This window comes from Tasmannia lanceolata, unplaced genomic scaffold (assembly GCF_043159265.1).
Source record: "Tasmannia lanceolata isolate RefF3 unplaced genomic scaffold, GAP_Taslan_0.1 ptg000011l, whole genome shotgun sequence".
NCBI lineage: Eukaryota > Viridiplantae > Streptophyta > Magnoliopsida > Canellales > Winteraceae > Tasmannia > Tasmannia lanceolata.
In genome coordinates, this window is record NW_027518688.1 from 11910832 (window position 1) to 11933086 (window position 22255).

General features: G+C 38.0%; 1 protein-coding gene across 1 annotated transcript in view; it reads right to left on the reverse strand.

The window, feature by feature from the left end:
- Positions 1–8108: 8108 nt before the first annotated feature.
- MRL1 (Pentatricopeptide repeat (PPR) superfamily protein) overlaps positions 8109–22255 on the reverse strand; it is an 87671-nt gene continuing 73524 nt past the window's right edge. Inside the window, exon 19 of the mRNA XM_077390402.1 lies at positions 8109–8681. Coding sequence (XP_077246517.1) covers positions 8447–8681 — 235 coding nt within the window. The 3' untranslated portion in view covers positions 8109–8446. The remainder of the gene's footprint in view (positions 8682–22255) is intronic.

Below are 22255 nucleotides of genomic sequence, written 5' to 3' on the forward strand. Positions count from 1 at the left end.
TTCTGATTCCTTTCTTTTTATGCATCTTTTAGCGTGTTTGTCTTTAGTTTCTTTTATGTTACCTTTAGTTTGCTTACTTCTCTAGCATGTGATTGATTGCTATTTTCTTAACCTTATCTCTTGCATAGGTTCGCATGCTTGTATGTTTACTTTACTGCTTTGATTGTTTAGCTATAACGTTTATTCATTCGTCTTATCTTGATTATCTGTCCAGATATAGATCTTTGTTGTTTTCCTTATCTCATTATGTCTGTCATTATCTACTTAGCTGTAGTTATGCATGCGATTGTTTACTGCTTTCTTAGATGTGATGAGTTAGGATTAGATGTGATGAGCTAGGATTAATTAAAAATGGCATAAGAGACTAAGTGCTTGCACTTGGGCGAATTGGAGGTGCTCTTCGGATCTTCCTCATTCGTCACCAGGCGCATACCTTTTGTATCTCTGGTTATCCGTTGCAACAGAGTATTTTATGGGGTTCCAGGGCCGGCTCCCCTGGATGGTGACTCTTAGTTATTTTAGGTACGTCTTGGTTTCGAGGCTCCTGTCTTCGGATCAAGAGGTATCTCATACATATACATCGCCACCCATGCTGTGAGTGACATCATTTCGAGAGTTCCTTGGTATAGCTCTCATTCACATTGTGGAGATCTTAGAGGATTGACGGGGGATCTCGCGTCCCTAGCTCACCGTCCTCGGGATCGGGGTCCACACATGATCACTTCTAATTTCATTTATGAAAACCCCTTGTTCATTTTGAATTCTTTTGCATAAGTTGACAAATTTTTTGAAGGTTTCATCTTTGCTAGTTAAAACAACACCCAAGTAAATATATAAAAATCATCAACAATTACATACACATATCTACTTCCACCTCTACTACAAGTCTTCATGGGACCCAATAGGTCCATGTGAAGAAGTTGTAGTGGACAAGATGTAGATATCACACTTATGGGTTTGAAAGAGTCTTTAGTATGTTTTCCAAATGCAAGCACTACAAACTTTATCTCTAACATACTTGAGCTTAGGTAGCTCTCTCACTAGATTCTTAGAAGACACTTGAGATCAAATCCATATGAGCATGACTAAGTCTTCTATGCCATAGCCAAGGGTTATCTTCCATGGCGGAGAGACATTGGATGTTTTGATTCTCAAGGTCCTCTAAGGCCAATGAGTACATGTTACCATTTCTATATGCAACAAATTGTACTTCATTATTCTTAGTATTCAAAATCTTGCATCTATCTTTTTCAAAGAGAACTTTATGACCAAGATCACATAGTTGACTAATGCTTATCAAATTAAAAGAAGGATTATCAACAAGCAACACATGTTCAACTTTAATATCTTTAATTTTAATGGTACCTTCACCGATGATTTTGCTTCTTGTGTCATCCCCAAATGTGACATTTCCTTGGTGGCTCATGGTGATAAAGGCGAACTTGGTTACGTCTCCCGTCATATGCCTTGAGCAACCACTATCCAAAAATCATTTGTCTTTTGAGAGCTTCCCTTTCAAGCATACCTACAAGAATCAAACATCATGTTAAAGCTTTAGGTACCCACGGTCCTTCAAGGTTAGCAATATCGTAAAGTTCATCTTTTCTAACCCAAACAAGGTTAGATGATTTTGATTTCTTGACATTACATGCAAATCTTAAGTGTCCTACTCTACTCCAATAGTGACTAGTAGGAATAAATGAGCTAGAGATAGCATGCATGTTAGAAGAATACAATTCAAACTTATTCTTGAATGAGGTTTCTCCTTTTGAAATGGGTTGATATCCAAGACCAACTTTTTCTAAAGAGATAAGCTTGTTTTCAAGAATATCATTCAACTTGTTCTTTCCACATGTGAATTTTCTAAAAGTCAAATCTAGTTTTTTGCATTTTAATTCAAGTTTTTCATTTTCCTCTTTCAAGTTCTTGTTTTCAAAAATCAACTTGTCAATTTCTTCATTCAAGGCCTTGTTTTCCAAAATCAATTTTTCACTTGTATTGGTTTGCAAATCAAGTTCCTTTTTCAAGAAGCCAAAAATCCCTAGTTATATCTTGCAAGGATTTTTTTCATGGTTTTGTTTTTGGTAAGTTGGAAATCCAAAATTTCATGAAGTTTTTCATAAGCAATCAATAATTCATCATTAGAAAATTCATGAGAAATATCATCAAGATCATTTACCTCGGAAATGGATATGTCTTGTGTTACTTCGGCTAGTCCCATGAAGCAAAGGCCATTTTCATCATTTCCATTTGATTCATTTCCGGATGAGGCACTTCCTTCATCCCAAGCTGCGCATAGCGCCTTCTTGCCAACTCTTTTCTTCTTTTTGTTCATGTTATCATTTTGGTTGAGTGGACAATTTGGCCTAATATGCCCAATCTTCCTACAATTGTAGCAACGCATTTCTTCTTTCGTTGTAGGTCGATTTCTACCTTGGCTTGTGCTTCCCCCTCTCTTGAACTTGAGGAATATTTTGAACCTCTTAGTGAAGAGAGCAAGATCATCATCTTGTATGTCTTCTCCACTCTCCTCTGCACTTTCAACTCTTGCTTTGAAAGCTATACTTTTCTTTTTAATATCTTCTTTATATTTGGTTAATGTGTCTCTTCCTTTTTGAACCATTTCAAAAGTGATTAATGATCCTATCAAGTCTTCTAGTCCCATTTTAGACACATCGTTTGCTTCTTCAATGGCTATGACTTTAGGGTCCCATTCTTTAGGTAAAGATCTAAGAATTTTAGTGACTAATTCCTCGTTGGACAATTGCTTACCTAAAGATTTTAAGCCACTTGTTATATTAGTAAACCTAGTGTGCATTTCGGCTATTGTTTCATTTGGGTCCATCATGAAGAGCTCATATTCTCTAAAGAGAAGATTCATCTTAGACTCCTTGACTTGATTTGTTCCTCCATGTGCTACTTCAAGCATATCCCAAATCTCCTTAGCGGATTCAAGAGTCAAAACTTGGTTGAACTCCTCGGGAGATAAGGCACAATTCAAGGCATTCATGGCTTTAACATTTATGGTGGATTCTTTCTTTTCATTTTCATCCCATAGTTCCATGTCAATGGTGGGTTCCATATATATCCATTTGAATACTTCTCCATACTTCAAAATCTAAGAATTTTAAAAAGACTTTCATTCTAGCTTTTCAATAGGGATAATTCAAGCCATTGAAGAATGGAGGTCTAGTAGTGGATTGCCCCTCATTACTTTGAGAATAGGTTGTCATTTGGATCTTTCCCTTATAGGTTTTCAAGAGAAATCCTATATAAGAGCCTAAGCTTTGATACCAAATAAAATTCCACTTAGCAACCCAAGAGGGGGGGTGAATTGGGTTTCTTATCAAATTTTACAGATTTAAAAACTTTGGTTTGCACTTGTTTTAGTTTGTTTAGAAAACTAAAAATAAGATTCAAATGCAAAAGTAAAAAGCTTACCACAAGAGAAGAAGAGAAGAGACAAGATGGAAGACACAAGAATTTTTATAGTGGTCCGGTCTTAATCTAAGACCTACTCTACTCTTCTCAAGTTGCTCTCCTTGAGCATTCCACTATCATCTCCAAGGAACTTAAATACGACGTTCATTCCGCCTTGTACAAACCGAGCTTCGCGCTCCAAGGGTCTTCTACGGTTCCCTTTGTTGCCAAATACAAAGAAGAAATGAAGGTGTAGCTTGCTTACCTCTAGATAGGCTGATTACATGTAAAGTACACTCACTCACACAAGAAAAAGATGAACAAATGAAAAGCCTAAGGTCTCTCAAGGATAATCTAAGGTAAAGGCACATGAGAGAGAGGGAGAGTGAAAATCTTAAGGAGAATGAGAATAAATGCCTTTGAAATGCACTTTGAATGTTAGGTGAACTCCCTAAGTTGTTTTCCAAGAGTCTCAAGGTTCATATATATATAGGGGAGTAACAAATATGCCTTTTTTAAGCTCCCCAACGGTCTTTTCGGAGTCCGGGCTCGGAACTCCGAGCGGACCGTAGTCCCTTATTTTTTTGAACCTGGAACGATTCTCGAAGCTCCGAGAATTTTCTCAGAGTTCCGAGCTCGGAGCTCCGAGATAATCTAGGAGTTCCGAGAAGCCTAAAAACAGCATATAAAAAGTGTTTTTGTTGCTGTTTTGGTTTGAGCTTTAGGAACTCAATTCTATCATGTTAAATGGAATGTCATGAGGGTCCAAACATGTCTGGACACCACTATGAACATTCACTATCCATTTAAGATCGATTTAGGTTGATTTTAACTCTCTTTTGTGCCTTTGACCTAGACTATACATGACAAACCAAATACATTCTAAAATTGCTTGGTCTTCAATCTTTTTGGCACTTTGTAGAGGCTTTGACATGTTTTGAATCAACTCCTTTGATGCCTGAGCAAAGCTTGAGCCTTTGAGTTGATTTGCATCCTTGTTGAGCTTGACTTCAACCTTGACTTTGAATGATCTTGACTTGCCTTTGTGTTAGTCTTGTCTTGCTTGATTCGCCATTGTGTTAATGATGCCTTCTCCAAGTATTTGATCTCACTTTGAGCTTGAATGATTGGGCCATTTGTTATGCAATCTTAAAGGTGCTAAAGGTATGAACATAATCACTTAGTCAATGGAAATCATTAGTATATAAAACCTTTTTATGTCAGATTGAGTTTGTTAATCATCAAAACATTTCAATGGGAGTACTTGTTGAACCCTTGGGCTAACAGTGACCTTGGGAGTTATCCATGTTTTCCAATTATACACAATGTAAGCTATTGGAATGTTGAATGTATTATTTCACAGCCATGCAATACATGTAGCCATAACTAAGGTTGAATTGAAGGTCCTATTCTCTCATTCAAGCCTTGAAAAAATCAACAGCAAATACATTTTCTTTTTTAATGTTTTTTTGACAAAAGTTTACACTAATCAATGATTTAGCATGCATTTATGCTGTATTTTAGGATGATGGTGTCTTGTGTGGCCTTATGTAGGCATTGCAACTCTAATCGATTGGAGGGAGATGGATGCTGGCATAGTCCCGAATACAAAATCAAACACTGGCAAAAGCCGCATGTTTGAGCGCATGAGGCAACACATCTGGGAATGTCTAAGAGATCCAAATGTTTCGAGGATGGGTATTGGTAGAGGAGATAGGCTTAGTTGGTTTGACAACGGAGCAAGTCATAAGAAGTGTGATTGAGGAAGTGAATGAATCCCATCACTCTGACTAAACGGTCCCGGTAAATGTTGGTCAAGTATTAGGGAGTGTAAAAAAATTGCAGGCGATAATAGGGGTGTGGTTGGGGATCCATGTGCATGGAGGTTATAGAGAGATGGACGAAAAGAAAAGAATAAGTGAATCCTTGGAGAATCGAAGGATCTAGATGATTTTAGATGAAGTTTTGGAACCCTTCGATCTAAAGGAATTGGGAATAGATGAAGATAGCAATAGCAAGTTTGTGATAGTGACTCCATTGCAACATGTCTGTGATAAAATGGGAACCCAAATAATTATCAAGGAGGAAGCATGGTAGCATTTCTCGGAGGAGGATGCTTGGGATTTATTGTGCCATGAGGCTACTGATGTGGCTGCTAACCTCCTTGGATATGAAAATGTCTTTACTACAGAAATGGTTATGGAATGTTGGGTCTACTGTTTGTTATTCCCACTTCCTGTGTATGATCATGATTTGATCTATTATTGGTTCTCTGAGGGCTTTATGGATGGATTTGAATGGATGGTGGATGCTCATTTTGGGGCTATTAATCTTTTATATGAGCTCAAGCAAAGATTTATGTTAAAAGACGCAGATAGTAATAGTGTAAGAATTCCCAATCGCATCATTTCTAAGTTATTTCCAGCTAATGAGCTAAGTAGAGGAGGAATTTATCATCATAAAATTTTGGTCAAGCATGGTTTGGGACTAAGAAAACCTCCCATGATCAAGGAGTGGACAGGTACGCAGGCGATCCCCTTATCCTCTAACCAAATAAGATCTTATGTTCTCCCATCATCCCCTGGTCCTCGTCCTAGATTCTCCAGTCACAACTTTGCTACTCAATTACAATCCATTGCAGGTGATTCCTGATTCATTTTTTTAGCAGATGAATAGCCTTCGAGTTCTTGACCTCTCAAATACAAATATCTCATCATTGCCTTCCTCTCTATCTTGTTTGCACAACCTTCACCTTCTCTCATTGCAGTATTGTCCTTTGTTGCATGCTCTTCCCATGCCCATAATACAAGCTCTTCCAAAGCTAGAGATTCTCACTCTTGAAGGAACTCCATCCACAAGTTTGGTTCCAAAGGCATCCTTCGAGTTTATGGCTACTCTTTGTTTTCTCAACATTTCAAGAACCACTCGTGATATCACTCAACTCTTGTTAAGGGGTTGTCGGTCCATCGAACGTGTCAATGGATTAATAGAACTTGTAAAACTTGAGGTGCTGGATCTTTCGAGTACCAAAATAAGAGAGTTCCCCATTGAGATTACGTACCTTAATTTCTTAATGCGTCTAGACTTGCTAGACACAAAATACCTCACAACTGTTGATTGGAAATCGATAAGGCGACTCTCGAAAGAGTTGAACTGGGACCAATGCTGTTTTGATTTACCAAAGGAATCTCAGTTTCAAGGTAGCAATGAATATTGCATCTCTGTAACTGATGCAAATATTTCTCGAACATTGGATGCACATTCTCCCTTGTGGGAAAAATACTTCCACAAGTTTCATTTCTATGTGTGTACATGTGAAGAGCTAGGTGAAGGCAAAGATGATCCTTTCGAAGGAAAACAACTTTACTATGGTGATATTTATGCCCAAAGCGAACCTAAACGTTATCATCTTTCTAGAAGTTATAACAAATGTTTGGAAATTCACTCTAGCTAAGGTGTTATCAATGGTATTAAAAGAGTTCTCTACAACACAGAATATTTTTTCCTTCACAATAACCAATCTATAATCACACTATCTGATTTAGGTGTCGAAAATACAGAAAAAATTTTAGAGTGTCGAATTGAGAGATGTCATTAAAATGGGAAGTGTGATTGCAGAAAAAAAATACCATTGTAGATGTGTTCAAATGCCTTGAGAGGCTATGGGTTTCTCATCTTGCGAGCGTAACTACCGTGTTTATGGGATTATTTGGGAGAAAAAGCTTTGCAATGCTAAATCACATCTATTTGGAGGATTGTCCAATACTTGTGAATGTCTTCTCTTCGGGTATATCCTTTGAAAAGCTAAAAATACTCGAAATTAAATACTGTGGAAAATTGAAAACAGTGTTACAAGAAGATCAAGGAGGTATAAATGCATTTCCATCATTGCTACTTTATATCTTTGGGAGCTACCAAAACTAAATACTATTTGCAAATGGTATTTGCTGGCATTAAAAAAGTTAGAAGTCAAAGGATGTCCAAAGCTAATGAAACTCCCACTTCATATTGAAGATTCGGACATAGGACCAAAAATTTCAGGAGAGGCGCTGACTGGTGGAACAATCTTGTATGGGAAGACATGGGCATTAAGAATCGTATCTATTTCGAAAGACGCCCTTTTACTTGAGATCCTCCTTTCACTTCTCATTTTGGGTGCCTGAAGATCTAGATGATGTTTGTGTTATGTTTGTAAAAAAAATTTATTTGGGTTTTTAATTTCAATAAGCTCAGGATTAGTGGTAAAATTGTAATTTTCTTTAGCTTTGTTATATTTCAAGGAGATTAATGGTATTGTAATTTTCTTTAGCTTTGTTATATTTCAAGAAAAAGCATGCTATGGACAAACAGTATTCCTATAAAAATATGTCCTTTCATGGCTGAATTTTAATGAGATAAGTGTAGTGAATTAGGGTATGATGAATGTATCAATGAAATCTTATAAAGGTTTATTGAAAAGATAACCAAGAATAGATTTCCGGAAGAAATTAAGCATAGAATTTGGAAAAGGGAAGTGATATATTCGCCAACTTCTTTTCTTCTGGCCATCCCCCAAGTGTGTTTATGACTACTCTTTTTACACCACAAGAGGGTTGCCCGGGTAAGAAAAGGGGGCGAATATATTATTTCCCTTTGGAAAAATGCAAACTGTCACTAATATAGACAATGACAAGGTGAAAAAACGCATGGATGGCAATTATCAACTTTGATGTCACCAGCATGGTCTTGGTCCCATGCATAAGAAAAATGACTACAGTGATCATTAGTTTCGCTTCATTTTAGCATATTTCAAATAATAATTGTCAAAGGAATACCATAGGACTTCAAGAAATGACATAAAAACAGCAGTCTTGCTCAATCATAAACTCGTAGAAACCAAAAGTTTTGTTTTGTTTCTCTTGTAATAGAGAGCAAATGGTGGTGCCTTCATTCTTGGACCATTTTAATTCAACAGTAGAACGGAAGAAATTGCTGTCACATATTGTAAATGGAGCAAGAAACTTGCCAAAAATTGGAACTGTTCTTTTCATTCAAGGGACAAATCGTTGCTTCGGATGTCGCGTTGCTGATCAGCAATTCCTTTACCTAAACTTTTCTGTGATGAACCCAAATCTGCCTGTTTGCCGCTGAAAGGGGAGGCTAATTTAGGCTGAAACCACCGCTTTAGGGCAAGCCCACTGACTCTGACTTTCCCTATTGATTCTTTACCTTGATAAGATAGTCCTAACCTCCTTAGCAAGGCACTGATTGCTTGGCCAGTCCTGTTTGACAAAGATGTTGTGCATAGTTGATATGTTAAGACCATTCCAAAAAAAAAATTGATATGTTAAGCATGAATGCTTGAAGAATAAGAAAAATTAATGATAAAGATGAATTTTGAACAAGAGAAACTGATCTTATTTCTGTGATTGGTTATTTTTTGTCATTTTTTTTTTGTATCTGTGGGCTCATCATGAACATCAAACATGCATTTGGAGCACCAGGTGATATGGGGATGTCTGGTTCCAACTGATCAAGGGTTCCAATTGCTGATGGTAAAATATTTTTTGGCAAATTCCTGAAATATCCCTTTCTGATTGAAATGCTAGGAACAGTGATTCAGCGAGGAACCAGGCAATCTTGTATTGTGTTTATGATGGCACATTAGATCAATTGCCGTAATCACGAAATGTCCCATGAGCAGTAGATCGACAGAATAACTTTTTTTCTTATTCATTCCATAGCATCCCTCTAATGTCTGAATGAGTGACTTCATCTATATAATGTGCACAGGTGGCTTCTATAGAGAGCAAGGATAAAATAAAAATAAGCAAATAAAAGGGAAATTATCAAGTGGAAAATTTTGAAAACTAATGGGAAGCTTTATAGCATTCATGAAGTTTTTCCCCTAACTAAAATGGTTTCTGATATCCGCACTCTATTTATATGATTTCATCAATGTATGTGAACAGTTAGCTTCTAGAGACAGAGTGGATAAATATATATAAAGGAAAATTATCAAGTATAATTTTCTGAAGACTAATGAGAAGCATTATAGAAATTATGAAATTTCTCCCAACTACAATGGTTTCCAACATCTTCCCTCTATTTAGTTCCTATAGACAAAAGAAACCATTGTGTTGTACTTTGTATCTCAGCGGTTAGTTTCACATCTAGAAGCCAAAGGCGAGAGAAATAGCCCAGAACCACTGTTGCCATCTAAATGAGCATATTGGGAATGTCCATACAAAAATATAAATAATAATAAATATTTTATATATGCTGGGTATAGCGAAATATAAATACACCGGCAATATGTATATGGAAAAATCTTTTGGGATGAGCATCGTCCTTATTAATGGGAATGATGATGCAGTGCAACATCCTACTATTCCTGAAAGACTAGTAGTCACCAACTTTTACAACAGAAGAGGAGTTGGGATAGTTCGCGAGACAAGTTTTGACACAGATGGGGCTCATTCTTAGTGCTAAAGTGACTTTCTCTTTTAGTTATTGGGTTTTAAATGGATTATAAAAGGTATTATGTCATAGGTTCATAATAGGTTTTTTTTTAAAATTTCATCTATTTATATAAATATAATAAAAGCAGCCACTCCACTCTCAGGACTTTTTTCTTCTTTTTTTTGAAAGCAACCGAGTTGGTCAAAGTACAAAGCAAATTACAGAGAGAAGAAAAACAAGAAACATTGAGATGACAGAATACACAACACTATTTACACGGTTTTATAAGTAGTTTTTAAGTGAGGATATTTTTGTTAAATGTGGAGAGAGTTTAAGGTTGTAAATACCCAAAATACCCTTACTTAAAATTTTGTTCCCCTCTACCAAAAGGGGGCGTTTTTGTCCGTTTGAATTTGACTCTAATTAGGGCTTCTTAAGAAAGCTTATAAATTCATCGCTTTGTGGCTAAAACAAACCCTAAACGTTTTGTTCAGCCCTGGAGAGAGAAATCAGAGAAAGAGAAGAAGAAAATCAAGAAGATCGCGATTTCAGAGTCGAAGCCGTGAATCAAGGTGAGATTTATGTTGGTTTTGCGTAAAAATTGTATAAGAATTTAGGGATGAATTTAAAGATCCCTAATAAACTAAGAATTTAATTCTGGAACTTTAAAAATCGAGGGTTGGTTTATGCCCTAAAAGCTTAGATTAATTATGATAAATAAATCTGAGATTTCTGGAGCGTGAAATTTGATTAGATGAATTCCTTTCGTCGATACGAGTCCAACGAATCCAACCACGCGCGAATCGGAGCTAAAACGAAGAAGTTATAGACTTTTGAAGTTTTCGGGACGAATCTGGAATTTTCCCGGAAAAAAAAAACCCAGTCTGAGGCCTTCCGACTTCCGAAGGGAGGCCAGTAGAATCGGTCCGAGGCCTTCGGACTTCCAAACCGTGAAATTTGCAAAACTTTGAAAAATCATAACTTCTTCATCTCTTATTCGTTTTCGATGCTTTTGTACTCTATGGACTCGGCAGAAGACGTACTTTATGATAAAAATAGATTCAGAAATGTTTGAAGACTCCATAATAATGTTAATTCTAAAGACACTATAAAGAACTCTGAAAATTTTGAAAATCTAGGTGAACATTTAAATATTAGATTTTTGGCTTTAAGTTTACCTTCTGGAACCCTTATTTGTTATCTATGCCCTGTTCAGATCGGGACATGGAAACATAAATGGATTTAAGAGAAGGACGAACGACAATGAGGCACGTAATAATGTACTACTTTGGGTATTTCATAAACCCTATGCACTTGAATTGATATTGACTTTGGAACCCTGTGATTGATATCTTTGAACCTCTGAAATAGCCTTAGGTCTAGCATGCCTATTTCTGTTTCACCTATTTAGTATGATACCGTTACTACCCTGAACCTTTGAAATAACTGTTCTGAACCCTGAAGCTTTGAAATAATTGCTCTGAACTCTGAACCTTTGAAACTATCAGTTTGAACTTTGAACATTTAGAATTATTTGAACATGAACTCTGGACACCTTCTGAACACTTCTGTGGAAGCTTGGGTATTTCTGAAACCCTGCCATTTGGGGGTAGTACAATTGGCAAATTCTGAAACCCACCGTGGGGGTAGTACACTGGAATTTCTGGCCCGTCAGTGGGATAAAATGTTGGCCCTGTCAACTTGTATCTGAACTTGAGGAACTAGTTCCAACACCGTGGACTGTCGGTGTATAAGCAATAACATGTCTTCTGGACCATGCCGATGACTCCGAAGTGTATTTGAATTCTGAAAAACCTATTGGCTTTGACCATAATTAGATATTGAATTGCTTTATTGCACCTTTAATTCAGAACGTTATTTGATATGCACTTGTATCTACTTTGTGCCTATTATTTAGTTGAGACTTTAATATTAAGCTTTGATTCTGTTTATCTGACCCTATTGAGCCTTGGCACGCTTAGACTGTACTTAGAGTAGTATTTTATTATGTACTGAGCTATTTAGCTGACTGTGGTTATACAACATTTTTCAGGTCTTGACCCTCGTGAGGTTAATAAGGAACAGGATGCTTAGCTTTGGAATTGGACTTTGGCTCGGAGATTAGATTAGTTATTTTCAGTTCATTAGGAAGTGAGTACTTTGAATAAAGATGTAAAGACTTTATTTTATTATTTTGTTTTGACCCAGGGTAGACCTGAGATTTGACTTGATTGTTATGGGTCCGCAATTAATTGAGACTTTGATATTTTAGTTATGAAGTTATTTCTGTTATTGCTATGTAGCCTTGTACATTTGTGGGACTTGTCTTGCAGGTGTACATCGCTGTCATGTCCTACGCCCAAGGTGGGGTTTGGGGGCGTGACAAAGGTTTTAGAGTTTTCTAGGTTAATTTCTTTTCGGGTGATTGAGTTTAGCTTTTGAGATGAATCTTTTGGAATACGAAATGAGTTAGGATTTTGCTACAAATTTCGTGTTCGTGGGATTTCTTGGAGAAGAAAAATCCAAAATTGCAAATATAAATACACTAGCAATGTGCACAAGGAAAAATCATCGTCACTATTAATGGTAATGATGATGCCGTGGAACAACCTGCTACTCCTGAAAGAATAGTAGTCACCAAGTTTTGTGAAAGAAGATAGGAGTTGGGACTATTCATGAGACAACTTTTGACGTAGATTGGGGCATTGGGCATATCCCTAGTACTAAAAGGACTTTTAATTTTATTTATAGGGTTTTGAATGAGTCTTTGACAAGGGTTTTTAATTCATAGGAGTAATAGTAGGTAATTTCTTTCAGTTTCACGTAGTTACATAAGTGAAAACAGAATAAAAGAGGTCTCCTAATCCCACGATGTTATTCATATCATTGCTCACAACAATATATATATAGGGTTCTGTAGCGAGCTTTTAAGTGGGTATTTTGGTCAAAAGTGAGGAGTTTTTTGCTTCGGGTTTTAGAGCTTTATACGTTCTTTTCTTTTCTCCCATTCTCTCTCTAAATGTGTGTGTGTATTATAGGTCTGCAACAAATGATAACAATTGATTGTGCAAAGAAGATGAATAAGCATACTGTGAGGATTTAGAGTCTCATGAGGTATGTGAATCTTTTCTAATACCATAAACTAATCTAGGAGAAGATTAGTTCAATACCACGCCGGCAGAATTAGTGGTGAGAAAATTTTGTTAGAGGGATCCCCATCAAAAGAAATTGTGGCAAAAATTTAATGTATGATCAAGCAATATTTGAGTGGATCGATCGGCAGATATATGGTTGATCGAAGGAGGTGAAGGTTGATCGATTGGACGAGATGAATATTGAAGATTCATTAGTCGTTCAATAAATACTCCCAAGATTACTACCGGATTATTCCTCGTAAAAATATCTTGTTTGGAAAAGCAACGGAATCCTAAGATTCGTAGATTGGTACTGCAGTATTTTCATTGACAAGCGATTATCTTTAGAAGAGGACAACTAACTCGAGGTCGAGTTATTTACAAGAGAGGGTGACTGATATAGTACAACATCATGTTGTTCCTGAAAGATCGACGGTCACCAAGTTTTATGAAAGAAGATAGGAGCTGAGAGACGTTGAGTGAACATCGAAATAGCATTTAAGGTGTTAGCCCAAGGTTCCCCATAGGTTCAACTAATCACCTTTACCTTGTTGTTTTGATGCTAGCAAACCAAATTAATTAGTTTTTATGGACTAATGTGTTGCTTTGTAGTATTGTGCCTTAGACAGGAAACTCAAATATCAAACCAAAGTTAGCACATCTAGCACAATACAACTCAACACATGGCTTGCGGATCAACATGTACAATGAACCAAACAAGCTTATACATACATTGAAGACATCATCCTTGGAAGATATTCAAGTCAAGAGCTCAAGTCAAAGATCCTACAACCATGCCTTGCAAAGTGCCAAAAGGAGCTTGAAGTTGAACTAGCATTGGTGACCTCCTCATGTACCATTGAAGATGTTCAAAGAAAGGAGGAAGTCACAAGACCAAAGAAAGTTGAAGAGTTTACTCACAAGTTGAAGATGTCCAAGAAAGTGCTAAGGAGCCAAGACAATCCAAGAAGACTCAAGATTCTACCTTTTATAGATTGTATTGGAGTCCTCTTGTCAAATGTATTTGCACTTTCAAAAGGTTTTCAAATGATTTTTATAACAAAATTGACATCTTTGAAAACCATCCACACCCAAAAATGTGTTTGAAAACATTAGACAAAAGACTAAAGCCCAAAGCCCAAAGCCCAAAGCCTTAAAGTTTAAACAGGTAAAAACAAGTTTTCAAAACAGGGACGGTCGACCGAGTCATCCCAGGCAACCGCAGGATGGATGCTGGAACTCTAGCATCTACCCGATAAAGGAGGGCCGATCGACCGAGGCAACCCCGGTTGACCGCGGATATGCACCTAGAAATTTAGGAGCAATTCAGAAAGGTCTCGGAGGTCGACCACCATTGGTTCGGCCAACCGCGGATAGGATTTAGACAAAAAATAAAAAGTCCAGAAAGCCCTTGGCGGGCGACCGCGACGCCCCCAGTCGACCGCGATGATCTTGAAATTCAAAATAAAAAAGGAGCGCCCGATAAGGGCAGGCGACCACGACACTACGGTTGACCGCCCCCCGTCTGGCAAAGCAGCCGTTGGGGCTTGCGCGCTTGATGTTTCTTGGCCAGTTATTTACGGTTTTGCCCCCAAACGGTCATATTACTACTTTGGCTATTTATACCCTATCCATGACCTTCTAAATTACCTTTTGCAAGATTATTTCACATCTTTTTTAGCTTACACTTTCAAATCTAAGGTTTTTTGATTTATCCTCTTCAATGCTTTGATTTGTTTATTTTACATTCAACAAGAGGATCTCCATAGGGCTTTATTGGTGTAATATTTTGGAGAGATTGTCAGCTATTGATTGTTTGTATTAGCCTATCAAGAGGCATTGAGTGAGCTTTCATCTTCTTCCTTTTCATTGTAATTGGGGTCTACGATTCGGCCCAACAACAAAGGTGAATTCGACGCAAAGAGTGATTCACTTGAAGGCGGTATGCGAAGAGGGTTAATCTCCTAGGAGGCGGTTTGCGAAGAGAAGTGATTCCCTTTGAGGCGATGTGCGAAGATGGTTGATCTTCTTGGAGGCGGTTGCGAAGAGGGTTTGTTCCGTTGGAGGCGGTATACTTTGTGAAGCTTGAGACTCGGCATTTGTAGAGGTTCAATATAGAGAAGGAAAATCCCAAGGAAAGACCAAGTACTTTGGTAGTGGAGTAGGTCCGTTTGTGACCGAATCACTATAAATCTTTGTGTGGTCTCCTTGCTCTCCTTCTTGCCTTCTTTGGGTGTTTGGTAACATCTAACCTTTATTTATAATTATGCTTAATTTAACAAGGGTTAGATCTAAACTTGTAATGTTTTCAAAATCCTATTAAATTTGATTGAAAATTTTAATTACCCAATTCACCCCTACTCCTGGGTTGCCGATTGAGATTTCATAAGGTTTGGGGTTTGGGGGTTTAGGGTTTAGGTCATAGGGTCTAGGGTCCAAGGTTTTAAATTTCAGTTTGGGTTTCGGTTTCGATTGTCATGAAAATGGAAATGTTTCGGTTTCAATTGGAAATTTTGATGGAAAACCTAGAAAATCACGGAATTGTATGGAAACATATGCAAATGATAGAATTTTGAGATGAAACTTTAAAAAATGTTAGAATAAGCACAAATACACACTTAGAAACCATCAAATTAGCAAGACAACCATCCATAATAGTTTCATACCATCGAACATCAAGTGACATGCACTGTTGTTCATGTTTGATAATTCTATACATACCACAATTCACATGTAATTCATATAAATCCTTATTTATAATACATACACCACATTTCACATGCAATTAATATAAATATAATTGTGTAATACATACTGATATAATATAGTATACCAGTAATGCCCTTATGATTTTGGTTTTGATATGCGCTTCGGCTTCAATATCGTTTCAATAGGGATGGAAACAAAAACATTTTCATTATTTCGTGTTAAGTTTCAGCGGAGATTTAAAACCATGCTAGGTTCTAGGTTCTAGGGTTTATGATTTAGGGTTTAAGGTTTAGGATATAGTTGCCGGAAACTCCTTGCGTGGGTGGGAAACCCGTTTCCCATAAAATACGTTTCTCGCGTCAGGACCTTTGCTCTGATACCATGTGAAACTACCAATTACTCCAAAAGCTTACGTTGTTGGAGAAAGGCATTTTTAATCTTTTTATACTATAACGGGCATGATATTCCTACAATTGCCTAGGAATAAACATGAGTTCGAATAAAATATCACATAACACATTCCTTAATTACCCAGTAAAATCATGAAGTGCTTAAAATATATAAAATCCATGTATTGATACCGGCTTTTACGACATATACACTATAAGTTAAGTGGAATTTCTAGTGGCCTATTGGTGAGAAAGACTCTAATGAGGGATTGAGTTTCAGGTGCTCCTTGATAGAATTTCTCATTGATCATTCCCAGTTGGATCCAAGAAAACAGGATTCGTACCTAAAGGTGGGGATTCGCGATTCCCCGAATCGCGAATCGGAATCGTGATTAGATTCCCCAGAATCGGGGAATCCCGAATCGATTGCATCGGAATCGCGATCTGTTTCCACCGGAATCGCGATTCTTAAATTTGGGATACGCGTTCTATTATAATAAAATTCGCGGTTTTACGTAATTAGGATTCGGGAATCTCAAAAATTAAAACCGCGATTCCCATTACATAAAATCCGTTCTTTGAGTGATGGGAATCACGAATCCCAACTTTTTGACATTAAATTACTGTTCTGACCATCTTTTTTGTATTAATGGTGGTATTTTCAGTGGGGTTTATTTGTAATTTCATTTTAATACCTTAAATGCTTATAAAACGAGGGTTTTGAGTCAAACCCTAAAAAACCGAAGTCTTTATCTCTTCTCCTCTCTTTCTTTCACCGCCGCCCCTCTCACTCCCCCTTCTCCTCGCCGTCCGACCGTCCACCAGAAAGAAGAAGAAGAAGAAGAAGGAGAAGAAGAAGAAGAAGAAAGAAGGAGAACTTTGCAGGTTTTTTTTTTCATAAAAAAGCTTTATCCCCCCCTCACACGGTTTATGTGGACGGTTTCTGATGGTTTCTCTCAGAAACCATTCTCACACAGAAACCATTCTCAGTTTTTGTGAAAATGACCCCCCCCCCTTAAACGGTTTGGCAGTGGCTTTTGGCTAATGATGTTAGCGCTACCATGTTTTAATTATTGCACAATTTTACTCCATTTAAATTGTCTTTTGACTCTTTTCTAATGTCGTTAAATAATAAAAGCCAAGATGAGTTAGTGCAATTATCAGAACATGGTAGCTCCAATCCAACGTCAGTAGCTTTTGGTTTTTGGGAATTATTAATTTTCTGGAATTTTTATATCAAGCCCAGCATTTTTCAAAAGTACAGTGGAGCCCACTTGATAGGATGATCGAAACCATTCATTTGTCGGGCCAAAACGTGTTGTACCCCGATCATCTCTCGATAGGATGACCTAACCCTCTGATCTATAAACTTTTTTATCTACAAATGGTAGGATCATTCTGTGAAAATGATCAATGGGGTACACATTCAGTTGGCCAACAAATGGTTTGGAACTTTGGATCATCCTAAGAAGTTAGCCCCACTGTCCTTTTTGAAAAAAACTATACTTGACACACACTACATGAGATGTAAATTTTGATTCCAAAAGTGTTTACTGATTCAAAATTACATTTAGGCCCAATTAATTTTAGAATTTGAGAATTGAATTTGAGTTCAAAATTGAATATTATTAGATTGAATGTGCTCATTGTTGTGCAAATAAATTTTTATGAAATATTGTTTATGATTGAATGTGCTGATTTTTTATCAAAAATAATATTTTTATGATTGTGATTGTGCAAATAAAGTATAAACAGTAGATGGGTTTGATATTATCTGGGAATGATAAGTCTTTGTTTACTTTTTAGTATTTAATGGGCTGTGACTGAAAAGGTTCCAACTTCCAACAACCCCTCTCACAAGCCCATTATAAGAAGACAAGCTAGGAGAGCATCAGTGTACAAACTCAATTTGTCTCTGACTTAATGAGATAAAAAAGATTGCAGTGATAATATCACTTCCCTAGATATGTGTTGGAAATTATTAAAGGGAAATGATTTTAGCCTAGCCATATTTTGATATTCAATGCTATCCTAGCTTGTCTTTTGAGCTAATAAGATATTGTTTATCATTTGTCATTCGATATTAGTACGAGACTACATACGAGCCTACGTGGGGCCTTTACGAGTGATGGCGAGCAGAATGGCTGAAGTCTCCAACAATGGTTTACTGGCATGGATCAATGGGTTGCGACAAGTGGAAGGCATTAATCTTGGCACGGTGGGCCTATGCAACTTACGCAATCTTGCCACTGTCTGTGTTGATTGGGGTTTGATTCGTACCGCAATCAGTTGTTGGGATCCAGATTTGCATGTGTTTCGTTTTGGAATGCAAGAGCTTTGTCCAACTCATGAAGATATTTGCATGATGCTCTATATTTCTTCTGATCGTCCCTTGTTCAAGCCTTTCTTTAAGGAGGGCCATGATAAGGCATTGAGCCGTCTGATTGGCGTGCCACAGAAGTCCCTAGCTCACTACTGTCAGGCGAGTAGTATCTTCGTGCACAAGCTAGTACAAGTCTTTTCACCAAGTAGAGAACTGGATAAGGAGTATCGTCGTTGCCATGAAAATGCCTTAGCACTATGTGCTTATCCAATGTTTCTCTTTCCGGGCCGATCAGAGTCATCGGACTTGATCCCGCTATATTTTGTAGACTTGGTTGATCAAGTTCGCAAATGTGCAAATCTAGCTCCTACTGTCTTAGCCGAACTTTTTGATAGCCTAGATAGTGCTCGCCGATCTACTGGATCTGAATTCTCGAGAAGTTCTGTCATTCTTTATGTAAGTATTATTAGATGGTTTATTAAAAATGCTTGAATGATGTGCTTGGTTATGGATGGATAATTATTATTCATAACTTTTTTTTTATTTAGGTTTGGTTAGTGAAGAGATTACGAATTTTGGCTCCACCACCTTTGCCAATACGAGCTTGGACGAGGAGTTTTAATACTCGGGAGGTGTTGGTTTCATTCGATGATCGCGACAGTTGGGCTATATGGCTTGAGGGTTGCGAAAGTAAGGACATTGAGTGGACTCTCCCATGGTTGCCCATTTCCTCTGCAGTCTTTGAAACTTCTGGTCAAAAGTGCGTTCGGATAATGGGTTTCCATACTATGGAGCCCAACATCACATAGCGATGATGGATGTTTCGGTACCGAACTCCTTTCGCCCTCAACCCTTGAAGATGAAGACAGTGAATGCGATTGATAGAGACTGGGATCGGCGAACCATCGTTGTCGTTCAGAACAACCCCACCCCTGCAGAGGTGAACGACTATTTTTGGGAATGGTATGGGATTGGTGAGGCAAGTGGTGCTCCTGAGGCAAGTGCTGCTTCTGGGAGCGGTGCAAGAGGGTGATTTATTCGTATTTTGATGATGTATTTTGTTGGACGGGAATCAGATCTATGTAATAGTTAATTAGTTTATTACTATTTTGTACTCTCAAATAGTGCTTATGTAATGGGTAGTTAACTTTATTGTGCAATTATTGCTTCATGTTATTTCTTATCTTTGTAATGTTTCATGTAGTTTTATATTTTGATGAAAAATGTTATACAATCTCTCAAGTACAACATACCTGCAAAATAGTGAATACCCCCGGGAATTCCCACGTAAGATGGTTTGTTGGATAAATCCAATGGATTCGACACTGCGCCACGGGAAACCCAACCCTGACCCTACCCTCTACCCCTGCAAAATAGTGAATACCCTCGGGAATTCCCACGTAAGACGGTCTGTTGGATAAATCCAATGGATTCGACACTGTGCCACGGGAAACCCAAGCCTGAGCCTACCCCTGCATACCCTTGCATGCATGCATGTAAGACACTTACAGTAGAAAATATCTATCATACTTAGCCAAATATTTTACAATTTGATTTTCTCAGAGGCAATTGAGAGAAGATGGACGAGACTGTCGACTAAGAATTTCAAGGCCAAGGAGGTGTTGGTGATGATGACGTGGTTTTTGCAAGGTTGCCAGAGCGGGAATCGAAAGTGGGAATCGAAGGCTCCCAGGGAAGAATCCTACTAAAGGTTGCTAGAGTGGGAATCGAAAGCGGGAATCGAAACGGGAATCGAAGCGGGAAAATCTAAGGCTCCCAGGGAAGAATCCTGCTTCCTTGGGTTTTTGAAGGGGACCTAGAATACCACTATGATGAAGAATATGTGGAAGAAGATTATGATGAGGACATAGTGATGCAAGCCTCTCCAAGGCTTCTTGGACTAAGGATCGGGAGAGTGACAGACACACACTCAAATGCTCAAGAATTCGGATTCAAGAAAAACAGATTTGCGCAAGTTCGGTAAAATGAGCGTATCTCCCTCGATATAGGTCGGAATGACTTGATTCAAAAGCCAAAATTTTAAGGACTCAAAGATCTACAACTTTGCTGACAAAAGTTTGCTCAGAAAAATACTGAAAAGGGCTTGAAATGGTGATGGAAGTGGATGAATGCGAATGGACAGGTTTCTGGAAATAGAGCGGGGCAAAATAGAGAAAGATAACTTCAATGGCTACTCTTCTAGGTTGCCAAGGAAGATAGGTAACATCAATTCTTCTAGATTGATGGTTGCAACTCTTCAAGGATGCAAACAATAGGGGAAAGCTCCTACTCTTCAAGGAAGGAGTGAAACTCTTCTAGGTTTCAAGGAAGAACTCTTCAAGGTTCAAGGGAAAATGCACTAAGCAAATTTTCATTCAAATATTCAACTAACTCCATTACATATGTTTGATACTCTTTAAATAGAGAAATACATGAGAAAATTCGTTCAAACTAGTCCACTAACTAGTTTAGGGACTCACATACCTCAATAATAGTTTAGGAACTCTAAACACATTAACTAGTCAAAGTTAGCAAACACAGTTTACCAAAATAGCCGTAACTCTTCAACCACTGAGCCAAATTAGGACCATGAATATCTGTTGGAAAGATAATTCAAAGACCTACAACTTCCTAGTTAAGCATTTTCTCTGATTCGTCCATCTAGAGGTCCAAAAACGGACTCCAAAAAGTGGTCAGACTCATTAATGCGGGAGTCCAGCTCGATCAGCGTGTCCATGGTGGTCTTTATGCTTAATGGATTCAAGTTGGACATGGGCCTTGTGTTGGGCTTGGATGCGGGCTGACCTTCTCACTTGCTTAGGATGGTTCATCTGGGCTTCAAACTTGTCAACCTCATGGGTGTGGGCTGCATCATTCCCCCATTGTTTGAAAGAATTCGTCTCTGAATTCGAGGTATCATCATCAGTGGAATCTCCCGTATAAGGTGTCAAATGGCGGACGTTAAACTCATCATGTATCTTCATATGGGAAGGAAGCTTGAGACGATACGCATTAGGATTGATGCGTTCAAGTACTTCAAGTGGACCAAGCTTTCTATCACTAAGCTTGTTGTAGCTTCCAACGGGGTGACGTTCTGGTGGCAAGTAAGCCCAAACAAAATCTCCGGGTTCAAATATGACTTCACGACGCCTCTTATCAACAGCCTTCTTTTAGGTCTCAGATTTACTTTCTAGCTTATGATGAACATCTTCATGTATAAGCTTCATTTGAGATACAAAATCTTCAACTTGGGCAATGGGCTTTTCAGGAAATGGAATAGGTGCAAGATCTAGTGCTGACTTGGGGTTGTCGCCCATAGATAACCAAGAAAGGGCTGCAACCTGTAGAACGGTTCACCGAACTGTTGTAAGCAAATTCTCCAAGTGATAGGCGGTCTTCCCCAGAGCGGGGATTGTCATCAATCAAGGTTCTCAACAAATTTCCCAATGATCGGTTTACAACTTCGGTTTGCCCATCAGTTTGAGGGTGGAACACAGTGCTATACTGCAGTGTGGTCCCAATACTCTTCCATAATTGACGCCAAAAGTGACTAAGGAACTTCGTGTCTCGGTCTGAAGAGATGGTATTTGGTACTCCATGCATTCTGAAGATTTCTTTGAAAAATAAGCTAGCAATGCGTGAGGCATCCATAGTCTTTCAGCAAGGTATGAAATGTGCCATTTTGGAAAATCTATCAACGACCACAAATATGGAATCCATTCCTCGATGTGTCCGTGGCAATCCAAGGACAAAATCCATGGATATATCCTCCCATGGTGCATGTGGTATAGGCAAAGGCAAATAGAGACCGGCATTTGTAGTTTGTCCCTTACCAATTT